General features: G+C 43.1%; 2 protein-coding genes across 2 annotated transcripts; one reads left to right on the forward strand and one right to left on the reverse strand.

Moving 5' to 3' along the window:
• Positions 1 to 226: 226 nt before the first annotated feature.
• On the reverse strand, positions 227 to 3,038 carry LOC140828560 (low affinity inorganic phosphate transporter 3-like). The gene is made up of 2 exons (XM_073191495.1): positions 2,883 to 3,038; positions 227 to 1,993 (listed from the first exon to the last, which is right to left on the reverse strand). Exon 2 carries the CDS (start codon positions 1,943 to 1,945, stop codon positions 368 to 370), a length of 1,578 nt encoding a protein of 525 aa, XP_073047596.1. The 5' UTR covers positions 1,946 to 1,993; positions 2,883 to 3,038; the 3' UTR covers positions 227 to 367.
• A 7,537-nt stretch (positions 3,039 to 10,575) lies between these two features.
• LOC140827459 (uncharacterized) lies at positions 10,576 to 13,575 on the forward strand. The gene has a single exon (XM_073190134.1). It carries the CDS (start codon positions 10,576 to 10,578, stop codon positions 13,573 to 13,575), a length of 3,000 nt encoding a protein of 999 aa, XP_073046235.1.
• Positions 13,576 to 19,305: the final 5,730 nt, after the last annotated feature.

The raw sequence follows: 19,305 nt of genomic DNA on the forward strand, positions 1-19,305 counted from the left end.
CTAATTTTTTTAATCGATTCCACGACCGTTGTTTGGTGTAATGACGTTGGAACTGGAATGGTAGTCTCCGCGACTTTTTACGGCGAACCCCATGTATATAACTGATACAAAAACCTGCAAGTTCCAAAAACATTCTGTATAATAGAACCAAGTTGAACAAAAATGAAGATACAAATTCAAAATCATCCCAAGAACAGTATAACACGATTGCGTTAATTCATCAAGCTAATTCCAAACCAAGTACAGCAAACATTTATTCATTTTACACAAAACGAGGAACAAAACGAAATGAAATTAAAAAGAAAAAAGCAAACACAAAAATAAAAAATCCACATAATTAAAGTTTTCATTCCCTTTGGATAACTGATCAAACTTGTACAGCATCATCGACCCGATCATCCATGTTCTCCTTTGAAGCTTCCTCCAGCGACCTCCCCTTCGTCTCCGGCACTGCGAACGTACAAAGCATTCCCAGCGCATTGATCACGCCGAGTATAATCAGGGACTTCTTGACTCCAATCCCCGGTGGGTAACCCGCTGTTGGTGTTTTTGGATCCTGGGCAGCGTAGAGAAACCCGAAGGCTCCTATAATGGCGCCGGCTTTTCCAGTAGCAGCCGATATTCCATGGCACGTCGACCTTAACCTGGCTGGGAAGATCTCAGCCGGCACGACGAATGTGGTTGCATTAGGCCCGAAATTCGCGAAGAAGAATGTCAGTCCATACATGACCACGAATCCGACCCGGTGTGTTCTCCAGTAATTATATGGAATCCCTATCGCGAACATAAAAACTGTCATGAAGAAAAATCCCATCATTTGTATCGCAAAACGCCCCATGCTGTCGATAAACGCGACTGTGAACCAGTACCCTGGTACGGTGCCGCACAGGGCGATTAATGTTTGTGCTTTGGCGATTCGAAACACTTCGCCTACGGCACTCATTGTTTCAGCTTTGGGGATCCATCCGATGTCGGAGAGGACGTCTTTTTGGAAAAGGTTTTGGCTGTAAAAGGCAATATCCAGTAAAAACCATGTGGAGGTTGTTCCGAATAGGTGTAGTCCATGGCGTCGAACGAATTCTTTCGAGAACAACCCGAAATTGTTGGATTCCTTCTGTGAAATTCTCTGCACCATTTCTTCTTCTGCTGCGATCTCTGTATTCAGCACTTTTCCCATGTCCTGCGCCGCCAGTTTCGCGTTTTTGGCCACCAACGCTGTGTAACGAGCCGTTTCTGGCATTTTCATCCGCCAGTAGTAAGTCAGTGCTGCCGGGATCGCACCCACCATTAAGACAATACGCCATAAGTAATCAGCTTGTGGCGGAGTGGAGCCAACAGCGTCACTTTGGTAAGAAGGAGATTTATACTTGTGATCAAATGCAGCTGAAACGACCAAAGAAACCACCCCACTGAACAAAATCCCGATACCCTGCATGGCAAAAACGGCGGCGATGAACGCCCCGCGAGTCTTTTTATTGGCATATTCCGACATTATGGTGGCCGAGAGAGGGTAATCGCCTCCGACACCGAATCCGAGCCAAAATCTGAAGAAACAAAGGGTAGTGAGGACACCCTTTGGACTGGAGCCGAAGGATAAACCCGAAGCAAGGGAGCAGGCAACCATGAGAACAAGGGTAATCCCATAAACCTTTTTCCTGCCCATTTTGTCTCCGAGCCAGCCGAAAAAGAGCTGCCCGAACAGGGTTCCTACGAGGGCAACACCGGTGACGGCAGCAGAGACACCCGGGGGTAAGTTCCCGGGTTTCGGAGCACCAGGTTTGGTGTAGTAGATGCGACCTAGAAGCTTGGAAACTAATGAAATGATGAATAAATCATATGCATCGGTGAAGAATCCCATCCCGGCTATCACAATGGCTTTGAAATGGTAGAGTTGCGTCTTGGCTAAATCAAGTGCCGTTAGCACTTGTAACTGGTCCCCACCCATGGCTTCGAAGATTCTTGATTTCTCCTTCCAACACTTTGCAGATTAATCCTGTGAGATTTCACAAAAACCAAATGGTTGTTAGTCGGAAGTGTGTGTATATGCTTATGCTATGACTTTTAGTTCATATGCATCAAGATTACAACAAGTTTCGATCAGAGTCTCGAACTCGATATCTCGTAACTTGTCTCGAATATATAATATTCACTAGAAATATTCTAGACATACTTAGGGGAGTCCCACGTCTAAATCCCTAAAAAATATGAGTTATTTTCTTCATATTTGCCATATATATGAGTTACTTGTAAGAGAAAATAATGGGAAAATAAAACATTATCCTTGTTTAATAATTGTTTATAATTTAATTAACTATCAAAATATCTTATGAAAAGTTACCTATGAAGTTCTTAATTTAATATATATATATATATATATATATGTGTGTGTGTGTAATATGTGCATAAGACTAGTCGTTATGATAGAAAGGGGTGTAATAATCGTCCATGCTTTTCTAAGTAGGATTACAAAATCACCATATCACATTTTAGGCTTTTATCTTAATATCTATAAAAAATTCATAAAACTCCACAAATTTTAGAAATTAATAAATGATTTAACCTACTTAAATAATCATATAAACTAATTATAACCAGAACAATCTTATGAAATATTACCTCTGAAGTTCTTAACTTATGAAGTATATTCTCTAAATTATTTCACAAGAAATTCAAAAATTGTTTTTTTTTAAAAAAAAGAAAACTAATTTATCCACATAAGTATGCACATTATTACATATACATCAGATATCTCACAATAAAACATGGGATATGCATCATATCATAACAATGTAAGAGAGTATGCAAATTCGGAAAAAAAAAAATTTCCGCATTTAAATCTACGTGTTATGACAAAATTTAAGGAGATTCGAGAGAAGATGAACCTGAAATTTCCAAGGAATTGGTAGATTGAACTGATATGGAATAGAATGTTGAAGTTATCGTATCGATTTTGGATCTTGGTTGCTTTTATACAAGAACTTGGCTAGAATTATTTGAATAAATCACCGGCATAACTCCGGCATATAGTGGGTATATACCCTTAAAATGTCAACTCCTTGATTATTTAATCAGCAACTATACTATCTTTGCCTCTACAATTTTCATTCGGACATTACAGAACAATTTGACATTAATTTATTGTCTTAATCAGACGTACTTATCTGATTTTTGCGATTGATAATTGCCACTATCGGTTGACAAATTTGATGTAGAACAAATTTGTGTGCATGTTTTTGAATTTTACAACATTTCAGATTATTTATAATCCTATATCGATGAATTTTAAATCCGTTATTTTCAATTTTACGGTATTTTCCGAAAAAATTAAGATAATGAAATGAAATGACTGCAAGTAATCGACATCTTAATTAATAAATGAAACCATAAAACAGTATATTTATATAAATAGGATGGTTAAATTTTTGTTAAAATAAATTATATTTAGGATTCAATAAAATATTGTCATTTTTAAGTTAAAATAAAGTCAAAAGTCACTGATGTGAAGGATGAACGAATTATTTGTCACATTTTTTGGTTAAGAGTAGGTTTCTTATGAGACGGTCTCGCAAATCTTTATCTGTGAGACGGGTCAACTCTACCGATATTCACAATAAAAAATAATACTCTTAACATAAAAAGTAACATTTTTTTCATGGATGATCCAAATAAGATATCTGTTTCACAAAATACGATCCGTAAAATCGTTTACATGATTAATTATGATTGCGTAAGCTATAAACAAAAAATGATTAATATGTACAACATACAATCAATCATGGCTGCGCATCGATAATTATTAAATTAAAGTCAAATGGTTAACGAGACAATTTGGATATGTTTGACTATTTATTTAAGGCCAACTTCTTTTCATGTCATTCTCCTGGGATGTCGACTCAGGTAAGGACTATAACAGCTGTGGCACGTAAGCAGAATCACGATGTTGTAATATATATTATTTTTTTTAATAAAATAGATTTATATTCAATAATATTATAACAATAATTTGAAATTATTATATTTAAATGAGATTACGCTGTAATTATGAAAAATAGTGAGGAACTAAATTGTTATTAGGATCAGAAGATTGATTAGAGAGTGTGAGTAAGCAATATATAAAAACATCTGAAACTTCAGTTGGATTAACAACTTTTGAATGTTATCTCAATCAGTTTAACTCAACAAGCCATCAAGAAAAGTAACTGTGTGAAATGAGGCTCGCTGAAGTGTTTGAACAATAATACAGTGGGGCTATGATTCAACTTTGCTAACTGAGAAAATAAAATAAAATGCACAAGCTGTTGGGTGTAATAATTGTCCATGTTTGGTAGAGCGATCGAACCGTGATGTTTGAGCTGCTGTGAAGTTTAAAAGATTTGAGTTGCACCATTACCACTAGCTATAACTTGTGATAAAGCGGCAAGCGTTCAGGTCCTACAATTGATATCAGAGCCAATGTCACGTGTTTGATTCTCATTGATTGCAATTTAGTTCAATTATTGGGAGGGAGATTGTTGGTGCAATAATTGTCCCTGCTTGGTAGAGCGATCGAAACATGGTGCTTGAGCTGCTGTGCAGTTTAAAAGATTTGAGTTGCACCAGTACTACTAACTATAGCTTTTGGTAAAGCGACAAGCGTCTGGTCCTACAATTGGTATTAGAGCCAAGATCAGTTGTTATTCACATTGATTGCAATGAGTGCAATTATTGATACGGAGATTGTTGGGTGCAATAATTGTCCTTTCTTGGTAGAACGATTGAACCGTACATGGTGCTTGAGCTGCTGTCCAGTTTAAAAGATTTTGAGTTGCACCATTACTATTAGCTATAGTTTTTGGTAAAGCAGCAAACGCTCGGTCCTACACAATCAGTTGTTCATGAAAGTTAGAAGGTGATGTATATAATCCTTCTACGTCTTGCTTTCTTTCGTCGCCGAAAGGATATCACTGTAAGAACTTTGCTAGTTAAAAGTAATTTTCAAATCCCTAGCTAACACTCAACCTTACAATCTTACTAGAAATATTCTTCCTGTCGGTTTGCAAGTAGTTCTGAAACAAATAACCTATCACAATTTGATTATAAGATTGATAAAACACTTTAAATGAGTGATAAAAAAAAAAAAAAAAACAAACTGATCTTTCTGCACACTTGTGTACAAAATATAGTTTGAATCTTTAGAATAAATGATTCTGCCTAGATGCAACTTGAGTCTCTTTTCTTTTTTGATCTATTTCAAATTTAATCCTCAGTTTGGTAGAAAACCGTACAAAACGACCACGGAACTTACTTTTTTTTTCATTTTTTTTTTACTATGAACATGTAGTAAATAATAATAGTTGTAATGTATAAGTGGCAAGAGAGCACATATCAATGTCATTAAATAATTTTTAAAACAAATATTTGCAATAGATTTTTTTTTTTTTTTTTGTGAAATCTTTATATTAGATTTTGTATTATAAAAGAAGGCACTGTCACCTTAGAATATGCGAATATTATTTTTTGAAATACCTTTGAATTATAATAAAAAGGAAAAAAATTATTTTAGAATGACAACTAGAATCCTTACTAATATGATATAAATAAAATAGTGTCGGTCTCATGATTTTTATATTTTTAAAATTAAGCAGTAAATAATATTTTAAAGATAATTTAAAAGGGACATCGCTTGCCTAGTTCTCCTAGCTCACAAAAAAAATAAAATAAATAAATATATAAATTTTATGAATCCATACGTACAATCTTGTAGCTTGCATGCCCAACAAAGATATCATGTAAACGTGTCTAACTATATGTAAACATGAAAAGTACTTTCAAAAAGTCAAATATGACTCTTCACAAATATTTTAAATACCTAATTGTAATTGTAAACATGTAAAAATTATAAATGAAAAACAAAATGTGTGAAAATCGTCTATTATGAATATATACAAACATATAAAATTATATGTTTGAACAATCATATTTTTTGTAATTTTTTTAGGAGTTAAATAAATTAATGTATAAATCGTATTAAGAACTTATTCAAAGTTAATAATTTTTAGGTGTTATATTCATAGTATATTTATAATTAGTTTCTAATGAATTTTTGAGTAGCTTATTTTTGTTATTTTAGTATATAATTAATTATTTTATAAATTATAATGAATTAGAATAATTTTTGTAGTAGGGGTATGTTGTATATTTTAAAATTTTAATATTTTGGTGAATGTAGTGTGTAAATATTCTATGGATTATCATTAAGGCAGCGTTTGGTTTGGAGGATAAAATAAACTAATTATTAGTATGTAAATGATAGAAAATGATTGTCGTAGAAATGTAATATATGGTGTAAAATAGTATTTTGTTTGGTAAGATTTTTAAGTGTATGATAATTTTGAATTTTTTGATGAAAGTACTAAATTGTCATTTCTTATTTTTTTTCTTTCTTCCACTCCGGCGGCGGCGATCCGACAGCGGTCGGTCGGAGGCGACGGTCGGCCGGAAGCGGCGGCGGTCGGCGGCCGGCGGAGTTGGTCGGCCTTTGGCGGGGTTGCCGGTGGGCGGTCGTTGGAAGGAAGTGGTGGTGAGTTTGAATTTAGGAGAAGGGTAAAATTGGAAAAATATGATGTATTAAGAGTGAGATAAATAATCCTAGGGAGTGAGGAGGTATTATTTTAACATACCTAATATAACCTAAATAAAAAACGAACCAAACAAGTGATTAGTTAGGTTTAAAAAAAATAAACCTACCTAATACTGCAAATCAAACGCAGCGTAAATGTATTGGGAAACAATAATTCCATACTACTCGTCAGATATTTTCTTCTTTTGCTTATAATGATAGTATTGATAATAAAAATACATCGGTTGAAAAAAAATTTGCTACACCAAAAGTAAGCAATGCCCGGGACATGTTCCCATCGGGACCTAAACCTCAACATAAGCCTAAGCAAAACACGTGCATGATCCCGCATACATGACCTCGACATACTACTCCTGCTCGACCACCGGTGCGGCAGGTGCCCCATGAAGTTCATCATGTTAGCACTCACCCACCGCCTGGATCCTTCTTCGCTGGCGGTAAAGGAATCGGATCCGGCTAATAGGGTGGTTGCGTAGGACAGCTATGCGGTGGAGATTTTTTAGTATCGGTTAGTAATTTGGTCTAAAACAATAAAGACGATGATATCAATGTCATAGTTAATTCGATAATAAAATGGATTTATATGAATTGACATATGATATAATGCTACTATTTTTTTTATTTTATTTTTTGGCAATAAAATGGTAGATCTCATTAGAATTTTTGTGTCAAATGCAAGTGTCCTACATTTGTGATGTTTTTATCATGAATTTTTCATTTAATTTTTTAAGATGCATGGTAAAAATCCAGATGTTAATCCATCTTATTTTGTGTGTAATAGAGCGAAAAAAATCTCAATTTCCCTTTCATGCAATTGTAGGGGAAAAAAAGACAAAAAAACAAAAAAAAACAAAAGAAAACCTTTGAAATGTAGCACATTTTTTGGCAAAGGCTAAGTTGTCAACTCGACAAGAACACTATCAAACAACAGTAGATAAGATAATAATATTAACATTTTAAAACTTATATATGCCATGTAAATCGAGAAAAAATAATATTACACATAACATGCAGACAAATTAAGGCATAATATATATAACTCATAATAAATGAAAATTGTGTTTTTAAACGCAAAAATTAACTCATAGTGAGTGTATAATTTCTCTCATTATTATATTAGCGACTACCAATTCCTTTGTATCATCTAGTTGAACTCTCGAATAATAATGTATTGAACAAGAAAATTGTATTTTTGGTTTTGTATATTCATGTTTTTGCGATTTTGGCCCTCATTTTTGTCAATTTTCAATTTTAGTTTTGTATTTATCAACTTTATGGCATTGTGGTCATTTTTGTATGTGAGTGTCCTACAACATTTCGCATTTCAATGTCACGTCAGTACCACGTACGTTTCACAATTGAAAAAATAACTATGCCTATTACGATAACAATAATAATAATAATAATAGATTAAATATGAAATTTGAAAAATTAGAAAAAAAAATTGTAAAAAAATAAATATATAAAATCAAAATTTTAATTTTCTTGATACTCGAGCAGCTAACTAGATTTCTCTATCCTTGGTAAAATTACACATTTTTGTCTAGTAAAATTACACACTTTTCGAGCAAGAAAAAGACGTGAATTAGGCGAAGCACTGTAGAAATTATCTTCAACAACCGAAATCTTTGTTGAGAAATATAGGTGAATGGGCTTATTGTTTTAAAATAAATATATATGTTTTACTCGATCGTGCATAATATATTCTCAGGTGCTATTCGACCTTCTTTCGAACTGATAACCCTGATGGAGGATGGGCTCGACCCGCTCTCAATAGCCCATCTCAAGAGAAGCCCAGCATTCAGAGGAGCACTTGAAGTCATCTCCGGGAGGTCATCCCAGCCGACCTCCCCAAAAACAGCAAGTCCGTCGATCAGAGAGGGCGGCCGAGGTCCCATGCCGACCTCCCGACAAGAAGTCGAGCCGACCTCCTACATGTCGATATCGGGATGATTGGAGACGTGTTGGCCGAGCTCCCGAGCTGAGCTCCCATAAGGTCCTGGCTTCAGGCGGGCTCATACCTACGAGAGCTCTTACTCAGATATTAAGCGCGTAGCCCACGGAAATCAAAGCCCAGAAAGATAAAGCCCATTAAAGTTCTAATTAAATCTGGAACGATATCTAAATCAAATCTGGGCAAGATCTAATCAAATCTTCCGAAGATTCTGAAGATCCTAATCTGCCAAACAAGGACTCTATTGTTCTCCTATAAATACTAGGTTCCGTTCATTGTTTTATTCAATTCATACTTTTCACATTCTCTCAGCACACACATTACTCTCTCAATTTTCTATTCTCTGACTTGAGCGTCGGAGGGGCTACGCCGGAACAACCTTCCGGTCCCCTTCTAACACTCTTGTTTGTGTTTCTTGATTTCGAGGTGTCTGATCCGAGCTCCAAAGGTGAAGATCCGACCTCCCAGCCAGCGTACCAAGGTTTGATCCGAGCTCCTCAATCGAAGATTCGACCTCCCAGTTAGCATCACCGTTTTTAGCTTTATCAATTGGCGCAGTCTGTGGGAAAATACTGAGAAGACGTGGACATGTGGGGACGAACAGGTAGAAGAACAGGTCCTGCACGTGGCAACCGAGGTCCCGAAGGTGGCAACCAAGGCCATGCAGGTGGCAACCAAGGTCCCGGAGGTGGCAACCGAGGTCCTGGAGGTGGTCAAGGTAGAGGCGTGGCTGATCTTAGTCTAGACCAATTGGCCCAGTTGATTAATAGGTCTGTGAATGAGGCCCTCCGACGAAATCGGAGTCCATCACCGCCGCCACAACAACCTCCTCCTCCTCCTCCTCCTCCTCCTCCTCCTCCTCCTCCCGAGCATATAGAAGCCATTTGGGAGGAAGTCAGAAGGCTTGGCAGGCGGATGGGGGGCCGACCTCCCGTGTTGGACAGGGAAAGCCCACTCTCCTTCGAAATACTAAATGAGGACCTCCCCGTTAATTTCCGCCAACAAACTGTTAAGGATTATGATGGAAGTACGGACCCCGAAGAACACCTGGGAAGGTTTAATAATTCCGCTTTGCTCCACCGATACTCAGATGGGGTCAAATGCCGGGTCTTCCTTACCACTCTAGTAGGACCCGCCGAGAGGTGGTTCGATCTGCTCCCGCCGCATTCCATTGCCAGCTTTCGAGAATTCAGCACCTTATTCATAAACCAGTATGCTACAAGTAAGAGATACTTGAAAACGTCATTGGGCTTGTTCAATTTAAAACAAGGAGATACAGATTCGTTGAGGGACTTCATTAGACGATTCAACAGTGCGGCCTTGGAGGTCCCAGCTGCATCAACGGAAACCCTGGTAAATGCTTTCACACAAGGGCTCCGAGGGGGACAATTTTTCAATTCTTTGGTCCAAAAACCCCCCTCAAAGCTATGATAAGCTTCTTAGCCGAGCTGAGAAATACGTGAACCTTGAGGACGCACAGAGGCAAAGGCGAGTGGATATCCGACCCGGTGATAAAGATAAGGGGAAGGAGAAGGTGGAACCAAGTAGGAAGAGGCCTGCAGAAAGAACAGAGGAAAGGAGCCGAGGTCCTGGACCTTTCCCTTATGCCCCATTGGCCATGAGTTTGGAAAGAGCCATGGCAATTTGCGAAGAAAGAAGAAAGTTAGAGCGCCCAAAACAAGCCGAAAAGGGGCCACGTTTACCTCCCTCAGATAAGTTTTGCGAGATCCATCAAGAGTACGGTCACGTTACGAATGATTGCTAGAAATTGGGTGAAGAGGTCCAAAGGATCATGCAAAGAGACCCTCACATGAAAAATCTCTTAGCCCGATCATAAGGAAGGTACCGAGATGATAGAAGGGATCGAGGACCTCCCGGGGTGAATCAGAGGCCGAAACCCCGGGAGAACCGACCCAACTGAGGGGGTCGAGATGACCCCACACAACACCAAAGACCTCAGGTCCAGCAGATTGGTAATGATCCGACCAGAGGTATAATCCATATGATAACGGGCGGCGCCACCGACGGAGATTCAGGCAGAGCTCGTAAAGCTCATGGTCGGAGATTGGAGAGTCTGGGGTTAGACCTTGCCCCCAAAGATGACCCCGTCATTGGCTTCGGGCCGGATGATCTGAAAGGTGTTGTGGCGCTTCATAACAACGCCTTATTAGTCACTCTTATTGTCGCCAACTATGACGTCGCAAGAATCTTTGTTGACACCGGAAGCTCAGTTAATATTCTTTTCAAAAGAACCCTTGACCAAATGAAGGTAGAAGGGTTCGAGTTTGATCATATCTCTACGTCTTTGTTTGGCTTCACAGGACATGCGGTCCAAACTATTGGACAAATCATGCTCCCCTTATCTCTAGGGACGGGACCGCACCGCATCACAAAAATGACATGTTTTACTGTGGTGGATGCCCCTTCTTCTTACAACGGTATACTTGGCCAACCTGCTCTGGCCGATTTCCGAGCTTTAAGCTCCACCTACCATCAAAAGCTGAAATACCCTGTGGGGAATGAAGTGGGAGTTGTAAGGGGAGATCAGAAATCCTCACGACGTTGTTATGTAGATGAGGTAAAGCAGGAAGTCAAAAGATCTCGGACCGAGGTGGGGATGATTGTGACCCAACCAAAGGTGACCTCCCGAAAAGAGGTTCAGCTCACATCGGAAGAAGAGCCAGAAATAATAGAAATAGGGGTCCAACAGAGCGTCAGGGTGGCGCCTGATCTTGACCCCGAAACAAAGCATGATCTGCTGACTTGTTTGAAAACTAATCTCGATGTATTCGCTTGGTCCTCCCAAGAGCTCTGTGGGATCAGCCCCAGGATAATGGAACACCGTCTCAATATAGTTCCTGAAGCTCGGCCAGTCAAACAGAAGAAAAGGCATTTTGGCCCCGAGAAAGACAAGGTAATAAAAGAACAAGTAGACGAGCTCCTTAAGGCAGGGCACATTAGGGAGGTCTTTTTCCCAACATGGCTATCAAATGTTGTCCTGGTCCCCAAGAGCTCGGGAAAGTGGAGAATGTGCGTCGACTTCAGAGATCTTAATAAGGCTTGTCCAAAAGATTGTTACCCCTTGCCGAGGATAGACCAACTGGTTGACTCCACCGCAGGTCATCAGTGCTTATGTTTGATGGATGCTTATCAGGGATACCATCAGATCCCCCTAGCAGAGGAAGACCAGGACAAAGTGAGTTTCGTCACCTCCGAAGGGACGTTTTGTTATGTGGTTATGCCTTTCGGATTAAAAGATGCGGGAGCCACCTATCAAAGGCTCATGGACAAAATTTTCTCAGCTCAGGTCGGAAGAAATGTGGAAGTGTATGTGGATGATATTCTTATAAAATCCAAGAACTCAGCTGATCTCATAAAGGATCTCCGTGAGACCTTTGCCACTCTGAGATCTTACGAGCTAAAGCTGAACCCCCAAAAATGCACTTTCGGGGTCAAAAGCGGGAAATTCCTTGGGTACATGGTAACGGAAAGGGGAATTGAGGCCAATCCTGAGAAAGTAAAAGCTATTCAATCTATGACACCTCCTGGGAATCTCCAGGAGGTCCAGAAGCTCGCCGGGAGAATCGCCGCTTTGTCACGATTCATTTCAAGAGCGGCACATCGAAGTTTGCCCTTCTTCCGAGTCCTCAGGAAAGCTAAAAAATTCGAGTGGGATGAAGAATGTGTGAAGGCATTCGATGATCTAAAGAAGCATTTGGCGGAGCTCCCCATATTAGCCAAGCCAGCCTCAGGGGAACCATTGTATGTCTACCTCTCGGCCACTGAGATGGCTGTCAGTTCAGTCTTGGTCAGACAGAAAGGCACGGAACAAAGCCCCGTATATTACATCTCTCACGCCCTCAAGGGAGCGGAGCTCAGATATACCGTTGTGGAGAAGCTCGCTCTGGCCTTGGTCACAACAGCTCGAAGACTAAGGCCTTACTTTCTATCTCACCCCATTATGGTCCTCACTAACAGCCCTCTCGGGAAAATAATGACGCATGCTGATATCTCAGGAAGATTGGTGAAGTGGACCACTGAACTGGGAGAATATGACAGTCAATATGGACCTCGAACCGCAATCAAAGCGCAGGCCTTGGCCGATTTCCTGGCTGAGACTTTGCATGTGGAGATGGAAGACCTTTGGAAGGTCTATGTGGATGGTTCATCCACCAATGAAGGCAGCGGAGTTGGTGTGTTATTGATCTCTCCAAAAGGGGATGAACTAAAGTTAGCTGTGAGACTAGACTTTAGGGCATCCAACAATGAGGCAGAATACGAAGCGGTCTTAGCGGGTCTAAGAGCAGCACGGCAGGTCGGAGCGGCTCGGGTCCACATCTTCTCTGATTCTCAGCTGGTGGCCCACCAAATGAATGGATCCTATGACATCAAGAATGAGAGATTGATAGAATACGTAAAAGCGGTGGAAGCAGCTAAAGAACTCTTTACAGAACTGGTTTTTAAGCAGATCCCCAGGGAGGAGAATGAGGGAGCAGACGCTCTTGCTAAAATGGCAAGCTCACTCCACAGTTGGAAATCAAGAGAGGTGGTGGTACAAGTAGAACTAAGTCCTTCTCTGCGCTACCCCTCTCCTGAGCACGAAGAAAATGACTGGCGCGCTGAATTATTGGATTACATGAAAGATGGAGTGCTCCCCGAAGATCCGAAAAAGACGTACAGAATGAGGCGAAGGAGCCTTCGGTTTATAATGGTTAACGGAACTCTTTACAAGAGATCAGCCTCTCGGCCTCTTCTCAAGTGCTTGGGTCCCAAACAATCTAACTATGTGCTAAGGGAGATTCATGAAGGTTGTTGCAGAAATCACTTGGGATCTTACTTTCTAGCGCGAAAGGCATTCTTGGCCGGATATTTCTGGCCCACTATGTTAAAAGACGCTCTAGCCATCGTCATCTCATGTGACAGCTGCCAACGTCATGCTAAGCTCCAACATCAACCAGCTGCACTAATGAAAAGTATTGTGGCAGCCTGCCCGTTTGACTAGTGGGGGATCAACATTGTGGGACCTTTTCCCACGGCCCCAGCTCAGAAAAAGTTCTTGCTCGTTGCCATAGATTATTTCTCAAAATGGGTGGAAGCTGAGGCTTTGGCTAAGATAACTGAAAATGAGGTACTCAAATTTCTCTGGAAGAACATCGTCTGCAGGTTCGGGGTCCCAAGGAAGTTGATATCCGACAATGGAAGACAATTCCAAGGAAGCCGGATCCAAGCCTGGTGTAAAGAAATGAAGATCTAGCAGCACTTCACCTCTGTGGCCTACCCTCAGTGCAGTGGCCAAGTGAAGGTCACCAACAGGTCCTTAGTACAGAGCCTGAAGACTAGACTTGGGAGCGCAAAAGGTAATTGGGTGGAGGAACTCCCCAGCGTGCTTTGGTCATACAGGACTACCCCAAAGATAGGCACGGGGGAGACGCCTTTCAGCCTAGTCTATGGAAATGAAGTCGTGCTTCCGGCGGAGATCGGTGAAGAGACACATCGCGTAATATTCTATGATGAGCAAAACAATGAAAGGCGAGCGGCGGACCTATATTTCGTAGAAGAAAAGAGGTAAGCCGCGGCCATAAGGATGGAAGCTTACAAGAGACGCATAGCCCAAACCTACAATAAGAGGGTCATTCAGAGGAGCTTCCAGGTTGGAGACTTAGTTTGGAAGAAGGTCCAAGAAGAGAAGGTCGGAAAGCTCGATCCAAAATGGGAGGGACCCTTCAAAGTGGTGGAAAAGCTCAGCTCAGGTGCCTATTACTTAGAAGACTGGGCAGGGAAGAAGTTGAAGAGGCCATGGAATGCTTATCACCTCCGCAAATATTATGCTTAGATATTATTAGAAGCTTTAGTTTTTTATGTCATTTACTTTCGATGCAAGGACGTCAGGCTTTGATGCTTTCAGATACATTAAATAAAATTATGCATTTTTGTTAAAAATTATTATCATTGCAGAAAAGGGTTTTACCCTCAGTCAGTTCAGGAGCCCAGAGCTAACCTCATCTTGGTCACGCCAAGCATGACGAGGGTCCTCACCCTCAGTCAGTTCAGGAGCCCAGAGCTCAGCTCATCTTGGTCATGCCAAGTATGAAAAGGGTTTTCACCCTCAGCCAGTTTAGGAGCCCAGAGCTCACCTCATCTTGGTCACGCCAAGCATGACGAGGGTCCTCACCCTCAGTCAGTTCAGGAGCCCAGAGCTCACCTCATCTTGGTCACGCCAAGTATGAAAAGGGTTTTTTCCCTCAGTCAGTTCAGGAGCCCAGAGCTCACCTCATCTTGGTCACGCCAAGTATGAAGAGGGTTTTCACCCTCAGCCAGTTCAGGAGCCCAGAGCTCACCTCATCTTGGTCACGCCAAGTATGAAGAGGGTTTTCACCCTCAGTCAGTTCAAGAGCCCAGAGCTCACCTCATCTTGGTCACGCCAAGTATGAAAGGGCTTTTACCCTAAGTCAGTTCAGGAGCCCAGAGCTCACCTCATCTTGGTCACGCCAAGTATGAAAAGGGTTTTGACCCTCAGTCAGTTCAGGAGCCCAGAGCTCACCTCATCTTGGTCACGCCAAGTATGAAAAAAGTTTTCACCCTCAGCCAGTTCAGGAGCCCAGAGCTCACCTCATCTTGGTCACGCCAAGTATAAAAAGGGTTTTCACCCTCAGTCAGTTCAGGAGCCCAGAGCTCACCTCATCTTGGTCACGCCAAGTATGAAAAGGGTTTTTACCCTCAGTCAGTTCAGGAGCCCGGAGCTCACCTCATCTGGGCCACGCCAAGCATGACGAGGGTCCTCACCCTCATTCGGTTCAGGAGCCTCATAGCCCACCTCAGCTCGGCATAAATTTTACGGTTCAAAGTTATTATGGTTACGGCTGGCCGAGCTCCCATGGCCGAGCCGATCTCAGAAATGTTTTATTTTTACCAAATTATTATTTTGTTAAGTGTTTGGCCGAGCTCCAAGAGCCCAGCTGACCTCTCTCAGTGTGACCTCATCGGTTTATTATTTTGTTAAGTGTTTGGCCGAGCTCCAAGAGCCTTGCCGACCTCTCTCAGTGTGACCTCATCGGTTTATTATTTTGTTAAGTGTTTGGCCGAGCTCCAAGAGCCCAGCCGACCTCTCTCAGTGTGACCTCATCGGTTTATTATTTTGTTAAGTGTTTGGCCGAGCTCCAAGAGCCCAGCCGACCTCTCTCAGTGTTACCTCATCGGTTTATTATTTTGTTAAGTGTTTGGCCGAGCTCCAAGAGCCCAGCTGACCTCTCTCAGTGTGACCTCATCGGTTTATTATTTTGTTAAGTGTTTGGCGGAGCTCCAAGAGCCCAGCTGACCTCTCTCAGTGTGACCTCATCGGTTTATTATTTTGTTAAGTGTTTGGCCGAGCTCCATTGGAGCCCAGCCGATCTCGCTCAGTGTGACCTTATCGGTTTATTATTTTGTTAAGTGTTTGGCCGAGCTCCAAGAGCCCAGCTGACCTCCCTCAGTGTTACCTCATCGATTTATTATTTTGTTAAGTGTTTCGCCGAGCTCCAAGAGCCCAGCTGACCTCTCTCAGTGTGACCTCATCGGTTTATTATTTTGTTAAGTGTTTGGCCGAGCTCCAAGAGCCCAGCCGACCTCACTCAGTGTGACCATATCGGTTTGTTATTTTATTAGGTGTGGGGCCGAGCTCCAAAAGCCCAGCCGACCTCTTTTAGCGTGAGTTAATTTATTACTTTGGGTGCTGACCTAAATATAAGAAACTGACCCGTTGCAAAAGACGATAAGCATAATGCAATTTTCTATAAATTAAGTTCATCACGAATTTAATACAGATGGGGGGAGGACCGCTGGTCATACATCAGGGGGGAGGTTCTCCACGACCTTTTTAGCATCCAGGAAGTCGGCAGAGGTCCCCTCGGGAGGATAGCCAGCTTCTTTGAACTGGGCCACAGCACCATCGAAGCCTACGTAAACGAAGTTGAGAGCCTTGTCAGCAACAATCTCCCAAAACTCCTTGGACTTCAAGAAAGCCTCCTTAAAAACTTCGGACCCGTTCGCGAGGTCGGCTCGCACCGACACGATCTCCTGCTGGGCCACGATAAGTTCCTCTTTAGTGGCCTTCGCCTCCTCCTGAGCAGTATCTAACCGTACCTCGGCCAAGCGCAGCTCGTTCCTCAGCTTCCGGGTCTCAACAGCAAAGCCTTCCCGCATGTCGGCCTCCCTCTGCTTCGCGTTGGCCTGCTCTTTTTCTAGGGCCTCTGTAATAGCGGTAAGTCTGCTCTCCAGCTCCGTCGAGGTTGATTGAAAGGACCTCGCGTCCTTGGAGGACTGCTTCCGAAAGTTATTGGCTCTGAAAGCCACCTCAGCATTCAGCAGAGCGGCCTGCATGGGAAAAATGTTAGCCAAATTTAAGTAACATAACGAATTAACCTACGGCAGATACCTCAGCACTGGCGCTGGTGGACCTCCTGACGAGGTCAGCCCAGTTAAGCCCATCCAAGAATTCTGCATCGGCCTTCAAGGCGATGTCCCGGAGAAGCGCCCCAGCGAGAGGGGATGGCCCTGCCCCCACAATACGTAGGTCCTCCCGGTACATATCATACTGGTTGGAACGGCAACGGAGGACTTGTGAAGAGGTATCTGACCTAATCTGCCGAAGGGGCAAGGCTTCAGTGAGAGGGGAACCGAGCTCCCCACTACTTGGAGACTGCCCATGGGTGCGAGGGGTCTCGGGGGCTCTGCGCTTCCGGGAAGAGCTCTGAGGTACCGCTTGAGCTTCAGCAAGGGAAACAATGGTGACCTCCTCCGTGCTGACCTCGGCAACCACGGCCTTGCCCTTGTCCGCACCAGCCGAGCTGGCCTTCTGTTGCCTCCGGGCCTCAGCCTTTTTTGACGAGAGCGTTCATGACTCTAGCAGCTAGGAAAAAAACAAAAGCTCAGTAAAAAAAAAAAAAAAGAGGAGAAAAGAAAAAAAAAAAAGGGACGGGGGAGCCAACATTGGCCGGGCTAAGTTCCATACCCTCGTTGACGTGGGAAGGAATCCCGGCAGAGCTGAGCCCATAATAGCACAAGAGGTCCTCGGCTAGGAGGGTGGGTGTATGGAAACGCCGACCTCTGATGGCCCCAAAGGGTCCGAGAAAAGTGTTGCTCTTGCGGAAGCCTGAGGGAGGAACAGGGAGCTCAAGGAGAGCTGCCCTCCACCGAGAGCAGATGTCCCACGAATCCGAGGGTTGAACGAAGAAATAGTGATTTTTCCAAAATTTTTTGGAAGAAGGTGCCCCCTCGAAGAATTGGCAGCTTGGCCGAGCTGAGAAATAAAAGGGCCCCTCTTCCGACCTCTTAGGGAGATAGAAATGGGAGAAGGAAGTGGGGTCAACCTCAAAACCTAAAGCTTTGAAGAGAACTACATAACTACACAAGGTACGAAAGGCGTTGGGGGTGAATTGGCCGAGGTGAATTTGGTAAAATTGGCTGAGCTGTTGGAAGAAGGGAGGAAGGGGAAATCGAAGTCCAGCTTCTAGCTGATCCTGGTAGAAGGTGTAGTAGCCAGAGGGGGGATTATTAGCCCTCTGTTCAGAGTGGGGGAATATAAAATTATAATCAGCAGGGGCACATGAGATAGCTCGGATGCGGAGTTCATCCGAGGCATCCAGCCACGAGGGATGGAGCTCGAACCAGGGATCAAACGTCCTGATTGGCTCCTCTGGATGACTGAGGCTGAGCTGGTTCAGGGCTGCGCCATCATCACCAGCAGCGAGGCGGGGGCTGATCCCCACCGTCTCGAGACACTCACTGGACCTCGAGACAACTTCTGTGAGGGGATCATACTGATCCACCTCTCGGAATATCCCCTCGGAGGTCGACAAGGAAGAAGGGTTGGGGGAGACCATAACAGCAGTACCTATGGGAGATCAGGGGGAATAAAACAGGGAGTTGGAAAATGAGAAATCTTGTGGGGGGTCGGAGCCGAGGTGAGGGAATCAAAGCGTAAGAGTGATTGAGTGGGGTTTGAGATTGGATTTATAGAGGGGCCATGGAGAAATCGAACTGTTGATTTCAGGCAACGTGGATGGCACGGATCATCTCGAGATGCGCGAAGATCGCCCATGAACCGACAAGTGGCATCGACGTTTCATTGCCACCTCGGGAATCATCAAGGCTTTGAGCTAGGAACCTCAGCTTAAAGATCAGATCAGCAGGGGTAAGAATCCAATCAGCGGGATTAGGAACTGGGAGGATCAGTCCAGCTCAGCTAGAGCCTCTCGGAACAGCTCAACAGGGTAAGCTGAAATACCTCATTCTTACACATCCGTTAGCGGAGTCATCTTAAACTCAGAATGGCAGGAAGCTCAGCTGAAGCTTTTTGCTCCGCACTTCAGGAAACAGCAGCACCCCGTCACGTAAGAGCAGCACTAAACCCTGAAAATCAGTAAAGCCTAAAGGCCTTAAAGATCAGATTAATCATGGGCCACCGAGAGCTCCTACCAATGCGAGCTTCTGGTTTTCAACGTCAGCTCGACTGGGGGGGGGGGACTCGTGATACCCCCGATGGAGGATGGGCTCGGCCCGCTCTCGATAGCCCATCTCAAGAGAAGCCCAGCATTCAGAGGAGCACTTGAAGTCATCTGCGGGAGGTCATCCTGGAGGTCATCCCAGCCGACCTCCCCAAAAACAGCAAGTCCGTCGATCAGAGAGGGCGGCCGAGGTCCCATGCCGACCTCCCAGGCCGACCTCCCGACAAGAAGCCGAGCCGACCTCCTACATG

Source organism: Primulina eburnea, chromosome 3 (genome assembly GCF_022965805.1).
Source record: "Primulina eburnea isolate SZY01 chromosome 3, ASM2296580v1, whole genome shotgun sequence".
NCBI classification, from domain to species: domain Eukaryota; kingdom Viridiplantae; phylum Streptophyta; class Magnoliopsida; order Lamiales; family Gesneriaceae; genus Primulina; species Primulina eburnea.